Here is a 19,934-nt window from a genome sequence, read left to right as displayed (position 1 = left end):
CAGTAGCTTCCGTATAGTATTTTAAAAACTTGATAAGAAACCTGAATAATGTAATATTTTATATTTTTTTTAAATGTCAGTGTTCACTGTATTGATGGTGGAAACAAGTCTAGTTCGAGAGTATGGAGAGGTTTGAAGCCCCCCTCTTCAAAAGGAAGGAGAACGGATGAGATGCTCGTGATAGATCTACTTGGAGGTTTTTTTATTGGTGCAACCAAATGTCCACTTGGACATAGATGGCTCTGGTAGTATGAATAAAGTCAGTTAAGCCCTGAACGCACACATTGATTTTTGTTCGTACGATATTTTGCCGTCCTTATAAATTTTATTGTATTAAACAGATGATGTTTGTCAAGCTCCGTTTAATCTGATGGAATTCATAAGGACGGCAAAATATCGTACAAAAAATCGATGTGAGTGTAGCTAGCCTAACACACACATTGATTTTTGGACATACGTTTTTCTTTTGCTTATGCATTCTATTAGATTGAACATAGCTTAGCAAACATTTTATGACGCGTGTCTAAACACACCATGTGTTTGTCAAGTTCCATTTAATCTGGTAGAATCTATTCAAGGACGGCAAAAAAATATATATATCCGAAAATCGATGGGTGTGTATAGCCCAGTACACACACATCGATTTTTGTTTGTACGGTATTTTGCCGTCATATAATTCTAATAGATTAAACAGATGATTTCAAACAGATAATGTTTGTCAAGTTCCGTTTAATCTGATATAATTCATAAGGACGGCAAAATATCGTACGAACAAAATAGATGTGTTTGTGCAGGGCTTGAAGGCTAGCTACACACTCATCGATTTTTGTACCTATTTTTTTACCGTCCTTATGAATTCTATTAGATTAAACAGATGAATAAAGTTGAGAATTTGCTTATACTTCTAAAATATGGAGCATTTGCTTCATTTTCTATGAATAAACGTGAGCAAAACCTTTTGCTCATGCTCATCAAAAAAATAGTTTGAACATTTGCTCAAAAGTAAAAGCTTATACTCAAAATTGTATGAATAAACTAGAGCATTTGCTTAACTTTTGAAGCAAATGCTTCAAAAAAAGTGAGTCTAGTCTAGAGCAGCTTTTCACCTTTTGCTCATAGTGAAATGGTTTAACTAATTCGTATGAACAACCAATAGTTGAGAACTATAAAACTCTTCTCAGATTCAACCATGATATATATCACTATTATTCCTACAAAAGAATAAATAGAAAAGATAGCTGATATAAATATAGCCATCACAAAATAGGAAATAGGCATTTAAGAAGATGAGAGTGTAGAAGATTATAAGAAGGCTATGATATTATAAGATTATGCTGAAGATTATTACTGTATAGAGATGAAATTTTTTTCTCGCTATTATTTCAAAATTCTAAACTCAACTAACCTAAAACTCAATTCATAAATAGAAAACAGAGCAGACGACGAAAACACAAGCGGTGTATCCTACTTACATATTTAGCGCTTACGTGAGCTATAAAAACAAAGTAAGGCCACAAAGGCGAATCAGCTGATTAAAAATCTTTAAAATACGTGAGCATTTGCTCCAGAGTTAAGGAGCATAAGGTAAGAGTGAGTATAAGGTAAAACTTATTCATATAAAAATGAGCAAATGCTTATGCTTCTACCTAATGCTCATGAGCAAAACCTTATGCTCCTGCTCATGCTCATGAGCATATGCTTTGGTTTTATTCATATGGCCCGATGTTTCTCAAGCTCCGTTTAATCTGGTAGAATTCATAAGGACGGCAAAGAATCGATAGTCCAAAAATCAATGTGTGTGTGTGTGTGTGTGTGTGTGTGTGTGTGTGTAACTGGCTTAAGAGAGTAGAAAAATATCACTGTATATTTATGTTTCGGTAAGAGTTAAAAAATTTAATTTTGATGAATTTTCAGAAGCGGAAGTGCGAGCCGAATATATCCCGGCAGATCTGGAGGACTATGATGAGGAAGAGGAGGAGGTTGAAGTGGAGACTGAAGGACAAATGTCTCTGGCACAAATGCTGAATCAGCATCGCGATGATGATGAGTACTATGGTTATGATGATGATGACTATTAAATCAGTCAATCAATCATCATCGTTCAACCATCGTTCTATCATCGTCATCGTTCAACCTAGATATAGTTCGTTTATTTATTCCTTCATCGCCGGCATTTTAGATAATTCATTTTCAGACTGATTTTAGATTAATTTTAGGAATAGAAGTTGAGCTTTCAAAGCTGTTGGTATAATCAATGTGATTTTATAATATTGTTATCATTCACTTGATCTATGATAGAGATACCGTAAATTTAGTGGAAAATCAAATTATTAATCGTATAAAATTGAACAACTATCACCGACATTTTGAATGATTCCAGGCTGAATTAGATCAGTTTCTGAAATAAAATTTTAGCTTCCTAAGCAGCCATGACATCATGTTTTCATTATTTTAATATTGTACTTGCTGTTTTTTACTTGCTTTATGGTAAATCATGTAAAAATCACAAGTTTTGACGGAGCTATGGTGTATCAAGTGAAATATCACAAGTTATTCATATTTTGTTATTAATTTGAATTTAATTTCTATGGTTTCCTGTTATTCTCCTTTATTCTACTCATAATTTTCTCATGTTTGAGCCTGTTCCCATCTCATCTCTTCATAGATTGTTCCAATAAACCTGTATTCTAGGTTCTTTGCATTGTTCTTATTGGAATAATAAACATGTTTTATTATGCATCTAGGACTCACAAAATTTATGACTCAAATTTTTATTTAATCAAATTCAAATGTCCTACCAGGAAGAGAGAAAGAACATGTACAAGTACTTCTTTTTGCTTTTTCTATAGTCATATTTCAAAAACCTTTTTGGGTTTTTTTCTCAAAATAAATTTTTCTCAGTTCAGAGTTCCGACAGTTATAATAATAATGTTATAATATCAGATACGGTTAGAAATAATTCTGTACTGAACGATTTGACTTAGCTGGTTTGATTGACTTAGCACTTTTTGATTGTAGTTTGATTAGATCATATTTCTATGATCAATTTTGTTAGATCATAATATACTATATTATTTCTTGATCGGAAATAAATTATGTTCTTCCCTGCTCTCAATTTTTGTTTATTCTATTCGCTTTTCGAATACATTTTTATTTTCAGAGTTTTTACTGAGGAAGGAAGGGGTTTAGACATTTCTTTGATCTAGATTCTTATTTTGTAAATCTAGACTTCAGTTCTAAAATTCAATTTAATGTAGTTGAAATGAATTGATTCTCCTCTTTTTTATTGATTGATTTATACAATAAGTACACCATCAAAATAATTAAATGTAGTCTGAAAATAAAATGAATTGAGAATTTACGGTAACAATTCTTATACATGAATATTTATTTATTTATTAGGTTAGCACAGACTATACAATGATCGGAAAAGAAAAAACAGGCTATTGCCCAAAACTTCTTCAATTTCCTAATCTAGTTTCAAATTGTCCAAATATTATACATAGGTTATGTATTATATTATTATATATTATTGTTAACATATACATTATGGACTCAATTAAGAATATGGGTTATAACTATTCTAATTTATTGAAGTACCGTAATTTTTACTGTGGTTTATTAGATAATTTATTAAGAACTATTTTATTAGATCACATGTCATTATCATCATCATCATCATCATCACCATCTTTTAGATCACAAGAAAATACATTATTTCTATCAATTTTTTAACTGTAGATTTGGCCGCATTCTCTTTTTAGATACTTGAGTTTATAAATACTTGTAAATTTGTTATAATTGTTACAATTAGTAGGTATTTTAAACATAAATTAGGTGTATTGTATCATTCACATTATTTATTCTTGTATATTACTTCTAGATGTTAAGCTTTTTATGAAATCATTTCAACAGTTAAATTGAGAAATTGAATTTTGTTCATAGATTAATGAGTATTATAATTAATTATGTCGCATTTAAAATACTCTTTTAGAAACTTCTGTAATACATTATACACTTCAGGTATATAATCATAATATCGAGTGACCTGGCTGGCTCAGGTCTGGTGTCAGAGTTTTCAGGTCGCAACTGATCAATTTCAGGGCCTCTGACATGACCTAACGACTGCTTTTTAGGTAATAATTATTACACTTCAGGTAATAATATTATGAAAATATTTTTGTGATATTTATAAAAGTGGTTTCATAACATCATTTGGACTATTTTTATCAAAATTAGGAAGAGAAACTGTTTTGGGTTTATCCTGTTGATTCTCTCCCAATCATATTAATTTGATATTGTGATTGTGGAATTTAATGAATAAATGAATTAATAATATTGCTTGAAGTAAATTGTTTGGTAATACCAAACAATAATTGGAATTACCAGTTTGGTATGGAACCAAAAATAGACTCCTGAATGAAGTATATGATTATGGTTTTATCTATTGTTTTTATCCATATAATGAATGATAAATCTGATTATATGATAAAATACAATAATTTATTTTAATCTGGCTCTTGAATTGACAAGGCTTACTTTCTATCAAACTTTACAATGAAATATTAATAATATTTCTGGTAACACGTTTTGTAAAAAATACGTTCGACTCTCAAATTCAAATAAATTTAAGTAGCATGACATGAGTAATGAAATATTGAAAATAATGATTTTCAAATTGTTGTACATACATTTTGTATAAAAGATTGACTCTCAAATTCAAATAAATTTAAGTAGCATAACATGGGTAATAACGTATTATTCAAAATAATGATTTTCAAATTGTTGTACATACATTTTGTATAATTATAATTTATTATGAACTTGGAAATACATATTGTAAAAAAACTAATATTGCTGTAACATTTTAAATATCTTACAACTAACATCACATTAGAATTTAGAGCTTATTTATAGTATCAAATAAGACAATAACTGAAACTTGAAATCATTGGTTCATCAAATATCACTTGGACTACAGTACCGTATATGTGTATTTGTTTGTGTATTTAACTATTTATTTGTGTACTGTCCCGACAACTGAAGTTTATATTCTAACTCAGAAAAAATTATAATACAGTTTAAGTTTGGCATTAGTTTATCACAAGGAATTTGAAATAGGCTACAGTAATTTAATGATTATTCATATTTTAGTTTTTCTACATATAATTTTTATTTTGAGTCACTTTAATCTTTATAAAATAATCTGGGTTGTGTACCTTGCGCTGAGAATTTATTGAGTGTTTTCCCCCACATATTTATGTATTCAGGATGTCGTTGTATTTTGTAGATTATCCACCATTCCATCTCTTATTTTTAATTTTGCAATTGCAAGGGTCAACATTTCTGTCACTCGTTTGATTGTTATTCAAATCATCATGCTAAATTTCATAATTATTTGTAGAAAACTCATTGCTTCCTTTCTTACTTTGGTTAGTTATTTAGTTTATTTATGTATTCATTTATTTATATATTGATTCATACAATATCATTCTCAATTATGAATGATTGGGAAAGGAACAACAGGCTCAAAGCCCAAAACTGTTCCTTTCCCAAATTAGCTAGTTTAGTTTAGTTAGTTAGCTTAATTAGTTAGTTATTCGACTTCAGGTGATATAACTGAGTATAAATGATTGTAATAGAATAGAAGAAAATTCGATTGGACCAATTAAAGAAAACCTCAAGGAAAATTTGAAGAGGTTGTTTCACAAGGAGCAAAGGATTGATGAATTTATTGATGTAGGCCTAGTATTGATTGACGAAACAAACAATGAACTGTCTCCATCAACTTCCTAGATATCAACATAATCCTTTCTGATTCCAGTGGTTTTACCAAGTCCAGCCACACTCAACAGTTCCCTACTTTGATCCCTACCAAATCAAAATATCCCTCCCACATTCCCTCTCAATTCGTGACCAGTACCTCGAAAAACCCTCCTGAAAAGTTATCCCTGAAAGAAATTTCCTACACTTTGATCCCTACCAAATCAAAATATCCCTCCCACATTTCTCTCAATTCGTGACCAGTACCTCGAAAAACCCTCCTGAAAAGTTATCCCTGAAAGAAATTTCCTACACTTTGATCCCTACCAAATCAAAATATCCCTCCCACATTTCCTCTCAATTCGTGACCAGTACCTCGAAAAACCCTCCTGAAAAGTTATCCCTGAAAGAAATTTCCTACACTTTGATCCCTACCAAATCAAAATATCCCTCCCACATTTCCTCTCAATTCGTGACCAGTACCTCGAAAAACCCTCCTGAAAAGTTATCCCTGAAAGAAATTTCCTACACTTTGATCCCTACCAAATCAAAATATCCCTCCCACATTTCCTCTCAATTCGTGACCAGTACCTCGAAAAACCCTCCTGAAAAGTTATCCCTGAAAGAAATTTCCTCCAACAGATACAGTAGTCCCAACTCAAACAATTCCCTTATCCTTTAAGCTCCAAAACTGTACCACCTATTGAAAACCTTAAACCTGTCCTTAAAGAACTGTTCCATTGTCTCTTCCAACCCCTCTACGAAACTCCTCTTCGGAGACGCTCGAAATGATAGCCGCGAAATCAACTACTTTGTCGCAAATGTCAATGCTGCATTAATGTTAATTAAATTCAGAATCAATGATCATCAGTCGTTTGCAATGGGATACGAGCTGACGGGTGAGAAAAAGCCGAATATATGAGAACGAAGGAGTACAGAGATGATTGAGTCAGTAATCTTTGAACTTACAAATAAAAAAAAAATTATGCATGAGTGTTTTACAATTGGAAGAAGCGTAGTGGGGAGTCCGATCCCAAAAGATGCCAAATTATCACTTGATAGCCTAATAATAAGAAATAAGGATATTGGAAGGAATAATTACTCAATCAATCATTATGAAATCATTCTCAATCTCACTGTCTGATTCAAAATATGACTCAATTATTCTGATGGATAACAACTCAGGTCTTTCTATTTTGTTATAAATCGACCGCTCCCGCTTTGGGGAGTGAATAAAACGCCCAACGTGCGGGAGTTGGTTATAGACCTTATAGAGAGAGATAGTTATAGTTATAGACGTGATGAGATAGAAAGAGACGGAGATAGTTTAGTTATAGACGTGAGGAGATAGTTAGCCAATGCACTGCTTCCTTTGTTGAAGAGAAAAGAGAGGCAATATTTTTGGATAATATTTTTTTGTTCTGCTAGCAAAGAGTTATTTATAATACAAAAAATATGTGATTGCAAACAGCTAAAAACCCAAAAATTGTCTTCTTAACTCAAGTTACACAATCCAGATAATGTTATTACAATACTGCGGTTTGAAATAAAAACACCATATTTTAAACCGCTAGAAATACTACCACCTCATCACCACAACTACACAAATACCGTACAGTTTTCACTTCCAGATATGCACACAGTAGTCTGATTACTAGAAAAGATCTTGAAATGCTAGGGAACATTACTCATCTGTTGATTGGCCACTTTTGATACACTCTTATGATACAGTGAGACGTCACCTATTCAGAGATGAACAGCATAAACTTAAGCCTTTAATTGAAATAATAATTATTACTAACTTTCATTTTTAGGGTACTGAAATTACAAACCATACATCAGACAGTCTACATCATCCTGAATCTCTTTACAATATATAGTGTAGTTCATTTGTTAAGCTTTATCAAGCTGTATATCTATTCAATTATCATTTATTCATTGTATTTTTGGTATATAAGTATGGTTAAGTAATTAATTTGTAATGTAATATAATTTTATCAACATATTTTTAAATTTTTAAACTAGTATTGTTTATTGATGTATTTTTAGAATATAAGTATGAGAAATTAATTTAGCATTCATCTGTAATGTTTCAATGAATATCCTGACCCTAAAATCTGGAATAGCTTTGGTATTTGGTAGCTTTCAACTGCTTTGTTTGGATTTTTATTTCTCCTTCTTCAATTAACAATATTTGAGAAATCTCATCATACAATTTTGGATGAGCTCTCATGGCTTTTAATCGGGATTAAAATTTAACAGGTTTTTGTGCAACCGGGCCATAGACTTGTATCTTTGCCTATAGTGAGGTCCACGTTAATGGCAGTAAAGAAAGATAGCAGAACAACGTTGCCGATCCTCTGTCTTGTCAATGCCTTCTATAGACGGTAGCTGATACAGGTTTATTGATGTAATATTACCGGTTCATTCTCGTTTAAAATAATCAATTATATTTTATTAAGCAAGAAATTATATTTTTCAATAATTTCATAATTTATTTACATAATTAAGATGGAATATTTTGTTAGTTAATTATTAATTTTACATTGTTAAAAGACGATCTGGCAACAGAGCAAAGCGAGAAAGAGATAGCGCTATTCGCTTTGTTGAATGATAGACAAGGATAGCAATACCATTGCCAATCAAACACTGCCATTATAACGTGGACCTCACTATATAGTGACTCATGGAGAGAATATTTTCACTGAATCGGTCATGGGACTCTCATTATGATATGTGGGAAATGGGAATCCAGTTTAAATCTTTGACAAACAATCTTTGATGATGTTATAGATCATATATATCACAAAATATTCGATGTTTTAAAACTAATATAGAATAACTTGTCACAATAATAGATCCCTCAAAATCACCAAAATGAATAGGTACTTCAGGTTCTTACGGATGTGTTCCCTGGTTCGTAGCCTGCGAGAGTGTGAAAATTCAACAAGAGTACCCTTCTAAAAAATACAAGGAAGAGAAAGGAGAAGAAGTAGGAAGAAGGAGGAGAAGAAGAAGACGAAGAAGAAGGAAAAACAGGAGAAGAATCTTTCCTTCTAAAAAGTACAAGGAAGAGAAAGAGGAGTAGAAGAAGAAGAAGAAGGAAAAACAGGAGAAGTATCTTTCCTTCTAAAAAGTACAAGGAAGAGAAAGAGGAGTAGAAGAAGAAGGTGGAGGAGGAAATGATGGCGAAAAGAAAAAGAATTAGAAGAAGAAAAAATCTGGTGTGGTACACCCACACAACTTTCCTTGGTCATATTTGAAACTACGATCAGACTTCTGTAAATGTGTGTATATATAATTGTTTTCAGAGTACTTTTTCCTTTGTGTAAATTGTGGAATTCGATGATTTTTTTCAGTCGTCATTTTTTTAAAGTCGTCAAAACAGCTGTTCTAGAGATGAAATATTTCGACTATGTGTTCTTTTTATGAACTGCGCTACCTACCTACCTCATGCACGAGAAGGAGGTTACAAAGTCCATTTCTCAAGGATGGGGTGGACCCCCCATTAGTTTCCCAGAAAGGAGACTGATAGAGCCAGTTGATAGAGCTGATAAATACAGGGTATGTAGAGCTGATAAATACAGGGTATGAAATTGAAAAAAATCGGTCAAGTTATTTTTGAGAAAATCGTGAAAAACATTGTTTTTTAGTGATTATCCGCCATTTTTCTCAAGAATATTACGGAGCTCCTGCAATTTTCCCAGAAATGAGACTCATTTCAGTTGATAGGGCTTATAAATAGCTTTCCATGGTATCAGGGGTGCCTACAGGGGGGGGGGGGGACTTGACGCCAATGGCGTCATAAAATTTTTTGGGGGGGATTAATTTTAACCTAGAGGACCGATTCTATCTCTAATAATTTTTATTTTATTCATTCCTTTTATTATTTTTATTCGCTCATTCTTTTATTCATTACTCCTTTGTTTTTTCCAACGATGTAAATGATGAGTTCCTACTGAAATAAACTACTTATGATCAGTGTAAGCGCCAGCTTACTGGTTTTTGGAAATCGTATCGAGAATTTTAATTTGAGGACTCTCCCGCACTTGGATTAGCTGGCAGGCTTTCAACTTGTCAATCAACCGGCAATATTGTCAATATGGATCAACTGATCGATCGACATCAATCAGATCGAATATTCGGGAGTGAATCGTTTCAGTACATACGCATATACGCGAGAACATTCATCTACAAGAACATCTAGTGTTATCCTGGCCAGGAAAAAGACTATTTGAGCTACAGTACCGTATCCTTGCAAGCAGCAAGCAGTCCTCACCTTCCAGCACCGAGTTGAAATTTTAAACAGCTTGCAATCAATACTTGAGTTGCAACAAATCTCTTGCAATATTTTTTATTGCACTCTGCAATGTTCGAAGAGTATTTTTCATTATAAAAAGTTAGTATTTTTCTTAAATTCAACAAAGATAGGTATAGGTTAACCTTTAAAATGAACAATGACATTAAAAACAAATGAAATCCACTTCAAATAATCACAAATTATTTATTGAAAATCTGGTGTGGCGCACTCACACAACTTTCCTTGCCGTTATGAAAATTGATCACCTGACGCTAGTGTACCCGCGCATATCAAGTCTACTATTCAAAGATTTGAGCCAGCTGGTAACAGGGCAATAACGCTGGAGACACACATGAGGTCTGCTATCTCTTCATAGTGAATGATTTAATAGAATCAACAATAATTTGCAATTGAATAATCACATTTTCTCGAATTTAAAGCTTATTTTAAAATTTAGGTGAAAATGTTACTGAACATTAATTGTAGAGATTTTCATGCTCAATCTACTCCACTTGATTTTTTTTGTGCAATTGTATCTGAAGCCTGATAATTGGGAATCTATCTGCATAGATGGGGCGGAGCTCCTGAAATTTTTAAAGATATGGGACTTGTGGCAGTTGATAGAGCTTATCGATGACTATTTTGTGTATGAATTTGATCAAAATCGTTGGAGCCGTTTCCGAGAAAATCACGAAAAACCCTGTTTTTGACAACATTTTTGCCATTTTAGCCGCCATCTTGAATTGCATTTGATCGAAATTGTTCGTGTCGGATCCTTATAGTGAAAGGACCTTAAGTTCCAAATTTCAAGTCATTCCGTTAATTGAGAGATGAGATATCGTGTACACAGACGCACATACACTCATACACACACACACACACACACACACACACACACACACACACACACACAGACCAATATCCAAAAACCAGTTTCTTGGACTCAGGGGACCTTGAAACGTATAGAAATATAGAAATTGGGGTACCTTAATTTTTCTCGGAAAGCAATACTTTCCTTACCTATGGTAATAGGGCAAGGAAAGTAAAAAACATTTCAGTTTCTGCTGCCTGAAAATCTTATGCCATGATGGCTCCAACTGCAGAATCAGCAAAAAATGAATATTGAGAACGTATTAATTTTAAGCAAGGTGAATATTTTGTTTTATTAGGTAGAATAGATGAAGGTAAACATAAAATGTACTCGCCGAAATCATAAGTCTTTTAGAAATAAGTTTTCTAATACAAAGGTTTCCGACAACAAAATCACAAGATGAACAAGCAGTTAGGTTTTATGTTGATAAACATAAACTAATATATCGAGATTCGACAAGATATCGATTGTAGAACCTCGATAATGATCAGGGCTACAGGTATCAATGTTGAACATCGATTTCGGATAATAGAGATCGGAGATAAACTGATTTGAATATTTTTCCGCGAGGTGGGACAAAGTCACCCCGGTCGACGATACCAGAGACAAGAATAATATAGGTTATTATAGCTTACTTATCCTTCATCTATGACGATACGTACTTGAAGCAACAATATTTCGTATTTAGGACTCCTAAAGTTGTAGTTTGTGAGGCGTACAGCCTACTTGTTATCCAATAGTCCCAGATCCCACTCTCACTTGTTTAACAGGAAGACCTAAAAATAAGGGGGGATTATTAGTTCATTCGATGGGGGGGATTGGCATCATAGACGTTGGGGGGGGGGGTGGAAAGGCACCCCTGCATGGTATAAATTTGAAGAAAATCGTTGCAGCCGTTTTCGAGAAAACCGTGAAAACATGGTTTTTTAGTGATTATCCGCCATTTTTCTCAAGAATATTACGGAGCTCCTGCAATTTTCCCAGAAATGAGACTCATGTCAGTTGATAGGGCTTATGAATAGCTCATGCATATATCCATGGTATAAATTTGAAAAAAAAATCGTTAGAGCCCGTTTTCGAGAAAACCGTGAAAAACATGGTTTTTTAATAATTATCTGCCATTTTGAATTCAATTTTATTGAATCTCTTACTGTCGGATCCTCATGGTATAAGGACCTTAAGTTTAAAATTTCAAGTCAATCGGTTGATTAGGAATCACAGACATACACACATACACACACACACAAACACCACACACACAGACCAAATCATGTTAATGAACACAGGGTTCCTTGAAACGTATAGAAAACTTGAAATTAGGGTACTGTCACCTGGTCATATGGGACATATATATGAATCATATATTTATCTCATATTGATCAGGATTTTAGAGTTTTAATTTAGAAAAGTTTAATGAACAGTGTTTTTGTCTTTGAACATTTTTTGTCATCGACAGAAGGATTGTTTATTTCATTTGTTATCAAAATTATTGTAGCTTCTCTTTTGTTTTTGATAACAAACGTGCTCGCTTGTGCTACTGATAAAAATATGTATTTGAAATGGCTTCATGTTTGGCATTGACTGAGTTATATATTTAATACCCAAAATTTTACTTTTGTGGAGTGTGTGTGAGCTCGTTCGTTAGGACTGTGAGTAAAGTCCGGCTGTTCTGGTGAAGGGGATAGATTTTGTTCTTGTTTTATAATACAGTTTTCCTGTCACAGTTCGGGCAGTTTAAAGAGAATTGTATTATTGAATAGGAAGGGATCTGAACCCACTTCATTAAATCAGTTTTTTTTTTAATTAATAATTAACGTCGCGTTTCAACCAGTGGATGCCAAATTGGGAAGCCATTTTCATAAAGGTAGGTGACTAACTGAGTCATTGTTTTAAATTTTTCATAACCACAACAAATGAATCTTCACTAGCAGCAAAGCGAGTAGCCCTTGAAATATTCATTCATCTGTTTATTATTATTTCGTTATTTTCTAATTATAATTCTAATTTTGTACAAATAATTTATTGTTTGTTTTAAATATCAAAACCTGTACGATCTTTTCTTGTTTTTCATTTTCCCACCCTTACATATTCAGTGAAGGCACATTTTGCTTACAGTACCTTAATTTTTTTTGGAAAGCAATACTTTCCTTACCTATGGTAATAGGGCAAGGAAAGTAAAAAAGGAAGAGGAAATGATGGACAAGGAGGAGGAGGAGGAGGAGGAAGAGGAGGAGGAGGAGGAGGAGGAGGAGGAGAGAGGAGTAGGAGGAGGAGAAGGAGGAGGAGAAGAAGAAGAAGAAGAGAAGAAGAAGAAGAAGAAGCGGGAGAGAAAGAAGAAGAAGAAGAAGAAGAAGAAGGAGGAGAAGAAGAAGCGGGAGAGAAAGAAGAAGAAGCGGGAGAGAAAGAAGAAGAAGAAGGAGAAGAAGAAGAAGAAGAAGAAGAAGAAGAAGAAGAAGAAGAAGAAGAAGAAGAAGAGAAAGAAGAAGAAGAAGCGGGAGAGGAAGAAGAAGAAGAAGGAGAAGAAGAAGAAGAGAAAGAAGAAGAAGAAGAAGAAGAAGGATAGAGAAGAATAATCTTATTTTTACTTTCCTTGCCCTATTACTTATCTTTCCTTGCCCTATTACCATAGGTAATAGGGCAAGGAAAGTATTGCTTTCCGAAAAAAATTAAGGTACCCAAATTTGTAAATTTCTATACGTTTCAAGGTCCCCTGAGTCTAAAAAAGTGGTTATTGGGTATTGGTCTGTAATCTGTATGTGTGTGTGTGAGTGTATGTATGTCAGTGTACACGATATCTCATCTCCCAATTAACGGAATGACTTGAAATTTGGAACTTAAGGTCCTTACAATATAAGGTTCCGACACGAATAATTTCAATCAATCAAATGCAATTCAAGATGGAGGCTAAAGTGGCGAAAATGTTGTCAAAACAGGGTTTTTTGCGATTTTCTCGAAAACGGCTCCAACGATTTTGATCAAATTTTTACCTAAAATAGTTATTGATAAGCTCTATCAACTGCCACAGTCTCATATCTGTAAAAATTTCAGGAACTCCGCCCCATCTATGCAAAGTTTGATTTTTGATTCCCAATAATTATTATTCTTCCTACTCTCTTATCATACTTCCTACGTTCTTCTTTTTCTTTCTCTTCTTCTTACTTTCCTTCTAAAGTAGAAGGAAATCCACGCCTTATGTTCTTCATATTATCAATGTTCTTCTTCCTCTTCTTCTTCTTCTTCTTCTTCTTCTTCTTCCTCTTCTTCTTCTTCTTCTTCTCCTTCTTCTTCTTCTTTCTCTCCCGCTTCTTCTTCTTTCTCTCCCGCTTCTTCTTCTCCTCCTTCTTCTTCTTCTTCTTCTTCTTCTTTCTCTCCCGCTTCTTCTTCTTCTTCTTCTTCTTCTTCTTCTTCTTCTCCTCCTCCTTCTCCTCCTCCTACTCCTCCTCTCCTCCTCCTCCTCCTCCTCCTCCTCCTCCTCCTCCTCCTCTTCCTCCTCCTCCTCCTCCTCCTTGTCCATCATTTCCTCTTCCTTTTTTACTTTCCTTGCCCTATTACCATAGGTAAGGAAAGTATTGCTTTCCAAAAAAAATTAAGGTACTGTAAGCAAAATGTGCCTTCACTGAATATGTAAGGGTGGGAAAATGAAAAACAAGAAAAGATCGTACAGGTTTTGATATTTAAAACAAACAATAAATTATTTGTACAAAATTAGAATTATAATTAGAAAATAACGAAATAATAATAAACAGATGAATGAATATTTCTTCTTCTTCTTCTTTTTCTTCTTCTTCTTCTTCTTCTTCTTCCTCTCCTCCTCCTCATCATCAGGAGCAACTAAAACTTGAATTCATAATGATAATTCAAAATTTATAATTTATTTTAATTCATAGAATTCATATTAAGCTTTTAAATTCAAAATTGAAAATGTTTGTAGTGTTTTGTTACAATGTGGAAATTAGTGAAAAATTTCACATAACCTTTATTGGACAATTTATTTTATGAAATTGAGATAAAAAGAAGTTTTGGACTGTAGTCTGCTTCTTTAACCTCAAGTTGATTATGAATGATAAATAAATACGGTGAGTAAATAAATAAATCAACAATATATTCAATCTCGATAATAAAAATGTATTATTTTATCAATGAAAAATTACGAATAAAATATAGTTTATTATTTTAAACAAGAATGAACCCTACCCTATATCGGAATCAGCTATCCTCGATTATAGAAGGCAGTGGCAAGTTTCAGCTGTTGCAAATATCAGCTGTTAATAAATTTGAAATTTTTGATGTGACTACCTCAGGTGGCGTGCTGTGATTGGTCAATATTTCCGCGGTTATTTGGACTGTACAGAGCATTTCCCATGATGCTCTGTCTTTTGTCATTCTGCCACACTCTGCCACATTCCATTCCATTCTGATTCTTGTATGGTTGATCAAGCTTAAAAAATTCAGACTTTTGCATTTTTGTTAGTTCTGTAAAAATTTTTCAAGTTGAGCCTACATTGTTCAGTTTTTCTTCACCAAGTTCTGAGAGAACCAAGATGAAAATCGAAGAAAAAGAAGATTCTTCGACTTCGAGCGAGGTAAGAAAAATACATTCAAATCTTTCAATAAGGCGTACGGGTAGCGTTTCATTTTCATTAGAAGAGGTGATTCCCGGGGTGGAATAATTCCACAATTATTGTTCATCGTAATAGACTAAATCAAACAATTTCTTGAAAAATTTTTGGCCGATGATGGAGTGATAGAAATAGAATATTACGTTATTTATTAAATTCGAGATAATGCTTATTAGCTTTTGACAAGAACAAAAATGTAACTGTAAACTAGGTTATAAGCTTTTGATATTTCTCAAGGCAGTATTTTTATGTGGTTTTTAGTAAGGTAGTCCCCATTTAATGAATCCTAAATTGACTTGGGCCCGGTTGCACAAAAGCCGGTTAAATTTTAATCGTGATTAATTTTTACGAGAACCAATCGGAGAAGGCTTTATTGAAAAAAGCATTCTTCTCTCTGATTGATTCTCGTAAAATTAATCAATATAAACTTAACTGTATTTTGAAAGCGGTTTGACTCAGTTGTTGTCGTCTGATAAGCTAGGCCTATCGCTTCGATAAGTTGAGAATCATGTGTCTGCTTCTTCCGTTGGAAGGTGGAAGGGTGTCCACACAATAATGATTCATGATTTGAAAACTCGCTTCCCGGTGGTTCGGAACTCACCTAAAACTGAATAGGTCATCCACTCATCACTTATTATAATCCGTCTTATTACCGATGCATAAGCCTAGAGTTCTTGTGGTCATCAACATCAGCAAAAAATATAAATATAGGCATCATAAAAATAGGTCTACGTCTGTGTAGAAAAATGAGCCAAGTAACTTATCTACTAGGTAAAATTACGTTGATTTTAAATGTCTTCATCAGCGTCAAGTGGCACTTCACACTTCAATGCAGATTATATTGTTATAACATTATTGATTATAAATCTCTCTGTAGAGCTTTGACTCTTACAGACTAACTCTGTAAGAGTTAGGCTTTCTAATAACAATTTAAACAATAAATAAACAACAAAATTAAAGAATTCGCAGGCTTTCGTCTTTGACGGCCTAATTTTGAATTTGAAGGCTTGCGTTTCTCAACAAGTTAGCCAACCTTCACCTAGAAATGAAAATAGAGAGACGAGCGATCAAATCCCTATTCTATCTTTCAACTTTTGAAATAAATAGATAAGCAATGATTGAGTTGTATATTCATTCGAATTAGAGTTGATTTGGCAGTAGTATGATGAATAATTTTCAATTTATATTGGAATGTTTACCGTCCTGTCCTGTTGATCAACCCACCGGTCGTCACCCCTCTTCGTCTTTTCATCACATTGACAGATCCGTATCCCAGTTTCAGTCCAGTAGTTGCAGTCACTCTGCAAAATATGCTTTCGTAATGGCACTATCTGAAGTTTGTGGAGTAAGTTCAGTGATTGGGAATGGATTGTCATATAATCAGGTATTTTGCATAAAATAATTGTTCTCCAACCGTTATCAACCATTGAATCACTCAATTTGTGGCTATTAATTTTGTAATCTCTATTCAGGCCAAACCCTTGGTAGGCCTTTGCCAACTCAAACGTCCAGACTTTCGAATGAGGTGGCATAAGCTATTTGTATTTAAAAGTGTAGTATATTTTATATTTATAATTCTTGATCCCTGTATGCGTTAAATACTATCTTCCTTTTGTAAAGCAGTGATTTTTTTAGAAATACGATTGAAAATCGAAACTAGGACAAAGTAGGCCGCTCATTGACAAATGCCAAAGTTTCTCCTGCACTCTACATAACATACGATTCAACTTTCAGTCGTTCCTACTTTGATAGTCTTTTTCATTTCACAATATTGTAAACAATATCTTCAACGTCTTGATGTTTCTAACATTTTATTCAATCCAAAGAAATGAACTGTTCTGCGTTCTTTCTGTTCTATTAATAGAGAATGCGTCGGCAGTTTTGACAGTCACACAGTAGACACGTCGAGTATATAGGCTACTATTCGGCTGATTTATTGGTGACAATGAATTTGTGTTTCTCTTTTCTACTCCATCATTTATTCCACTGTGAATATTGGCCAGTTTTTCAGAGTATCACTTTCCTCAAGATTGTAAATAACTTTGTTTTTTAAAGAGTCATGATCAGTGATAAGGTTAAGGAAACTTTTGGTTCAACAGGAAATTTGAAAATATTTATTATAGTTATAAAGACGATGGGTTTCATTTGATTTTAATTTTTTTAAATATTATATTCTCTATGCCTTACTTCTTACTAGATCTGCGCAAACGTTAAATAGAGTACTCAATCAATGAAAGGTTAAGTGACAAGTTCAGTACCTAGTTTAATGTCTAGTTTAATACACTCTTTTCAATTGATGATTCCAATGTAATTACTATCTAATTCAATGGTTACCGTACAACTAGATTATTCAATATGAAATATGCTCTGTTTAAACCTCAACAAATCTTTAACGTTCTTAACTAGATGGTGCTTTCAACTGGATTTGAATAGTTCAAAATTACTAACCTACCGTGAAGTTTTATTTCAAATTAAATTTATTCACTTGAAATTCATATGAATTATTATTTGATACAACAACCTCACCTTCAATTGAAAAATACTATGTGCTAACTACTGAAACATTGTGTTTTATTGTTTCTATTTTAGTTCTAAAAATACTATTCAATCTGTAATCTATTGTCTCTTTTCTTTTTAGGGCTACTTGTAATATAAATAGAAATACAAATCTCAGTACCCTTTTTGAATTATTTTATCACAACATGTTTCGGACATTCAAGCCATTTTCAAGAAAAAATGTAACTTATTTCTATTTATTTAATGTAATCTATGTATTTTTTTATTTGTGAATTTTATTAATTTGTTGTAATTCAAGTCAACTTTTTATATTTTTTAGGGAGAGACTGGATCAGATGCAATGGCAGCACTATCTAATTGGACTTGCGGCACAAATGTTCGATCATCGAACTATGACTTCCAAGTTAGTATATTTTTCAAGATATACGGAGCGTTTCAAAAAGAATGACACAATTTTAAACAATTATATTTATTATAAAAGATGGTGGTGCACACAAACCAATTTTACATCGAATTACTCACAGAAGTATCAATGTATTATAAGTGTTCTATGTGCCCTCTTTTTGAGGCTCGGACGACATATAGACGGTAGCCAAATTCATCCCAGACTGTTCGCAAGATGTCTTCTCGGACTGTAGCTGCTGCATCAGTTATCCTGGTTTCTAGCTCCTCAATATTAAGTGCTGAGGGAGGAACATAAACTCGATCTCTAGCGTATCCCCACAGAAATACGGCATCAACACACTGGCACAAGCATTTACGCCATTTCCTCAACACAAACTTGCCTCAACATTGGATATGACGCATAGGAACGCAAGACTTGGCTATGCATTCCTGGCCTCCACGGTCCCCTGACATATGTGATTTTTTTGAGGGGATACGTTAAAGATCGTGTTTATGTTCCTCCCTTAACACTTGATATTGAGGAGCTAAAAACCAGGATAACTGATGCAGTAGCTCCAGTCCGAGAAGACATCTTGCGAACAGTCTGGTATGATTTGGCTACCGTCTAGAAGTCATCCGAACCTCAAAAGGAGGGCACATAGAACACTTATATTACATCATCATAAACACGATACTTCTGAGAGTTATTTGATGTAAAATTGGTTTGTGTGTACTATTTAAAAAAATAAATATAACTGTTTAAAATTGGGTGGTGGTTCTTTTTGAAACATTCGATACATCTATTTACTTGTTCGATTCAGATGCCAACTAAGGCTGGTCACACACCGTCAAGACAAGACTAGTCACGTTTAGTCACAATGGTACTTCACAAAGTTGCCTATGGAGTCATTTCTAATTGCAATGACTAATCAGTGTGTGTTGCGTCATAAGCAGCAATGTGAAGTATTGTGACTAAACGTGACTAGTCTTGTCTTGACTAATCGGTGTGTGAGAGCCTAAGACTAGGCACACACCAGTTAGTCAAGACAAGACATGATCAGACACGTTCAGTCACAATACTTCACATAGTTGCTTATGAAAACACATCTAATTGCAATGACTAATCAGTGTGAGTTGCGTCACAAGCAGCTATGTGAAGTATTGTGACTAAACGTGTCTGATCATATCTTGTCTTGTCTTGACTAACTCGTGTGCGCCTAGCCTTAATGTTGATAATGTTCTACTCCAGTAGAACATTTTTATCCATTTTTCTCATGAATTACAGCAAAATTCGCATTTCAACTTTACCTAACCTAACTTCATAAAGGGGCTACATTGTTCAAGGGTTGATCTATCGGCCTCAATTTCATCCGCCGACCTTATGATACAGACAACTAACTTTCGCAAACCATTATTTATGTACTATAATAGTGAATCCCACGTTATAATGGCAGTAGAGAAAGTTAGGAGGTACTGTTTA

At 33.6% G+C, this 19,934-nt stretch overlaps 2 protein-coding genes across 2 annotated transcripts in view; both read left to right on the top strand.

Moving 5' to 3' along the window:
• Positions 1–7,844, top strand: part of LOC111063637 (transcription factor IIIB 90 kDa subunit) — a 130,032-nt gene extending 122,188 nt beyond the window's left edge. Inside the window, exon 15 of the mRNA XM_039425619.1 lies at positions 1,915–7,844. Coding sequence (XP_039281553.1) covers positions 1,915–2,078 — 164 coding nt within the window. The 3' untranslated portion in view covers positions 2,079–7,844. The remainder of the gene's footprint in view (positions 1–1,914) is intronic.
• Positions 7,845–16,803: 8,959 nt separating this feature from the next.
• Positions 16,804–19,934, top strand: part of LOC111063510 — a 30,893-nt gene continuing 27,762 nt past the window's right edge. Inside the window, exons 1-2 of the mRNA XM_039425614.1 lie at positions 16,804–16,937; positions 18,390–18,473. Coding sequence (XP_039281548.1) covers positions 16,875–16,937; positions 18,390–18,473 — 147 coding nt within the window. The 5' untranslated portion in view covers positions 16,804–16,874. The remainder of the gene's footprint in view (positions 16,938–18,389; positions 18,474–19,934) is intronic.

The sequence above is a fragment of the Nilaparvata lugens genome, chromosome 4 (assembly GCF_014356525.2).
Source record: "Nilaparvata lugens isolate BPH chromosome 4, ASM1435652v1, whole genome shotgun sequence".
In the NCBI taxonomy this organism is placed as follows: domain Eukaryota; kingdom Metazoa; phylum Arthropoda; class Insecta; order Hemiptera; family Delphacidae; genus Nilaparvata; species Nilaparvata lugens.
Note: the sequence above shows the minus strand (reverse complement) of the source record. Positions and strands in the feature narration are given on the sequence as shown.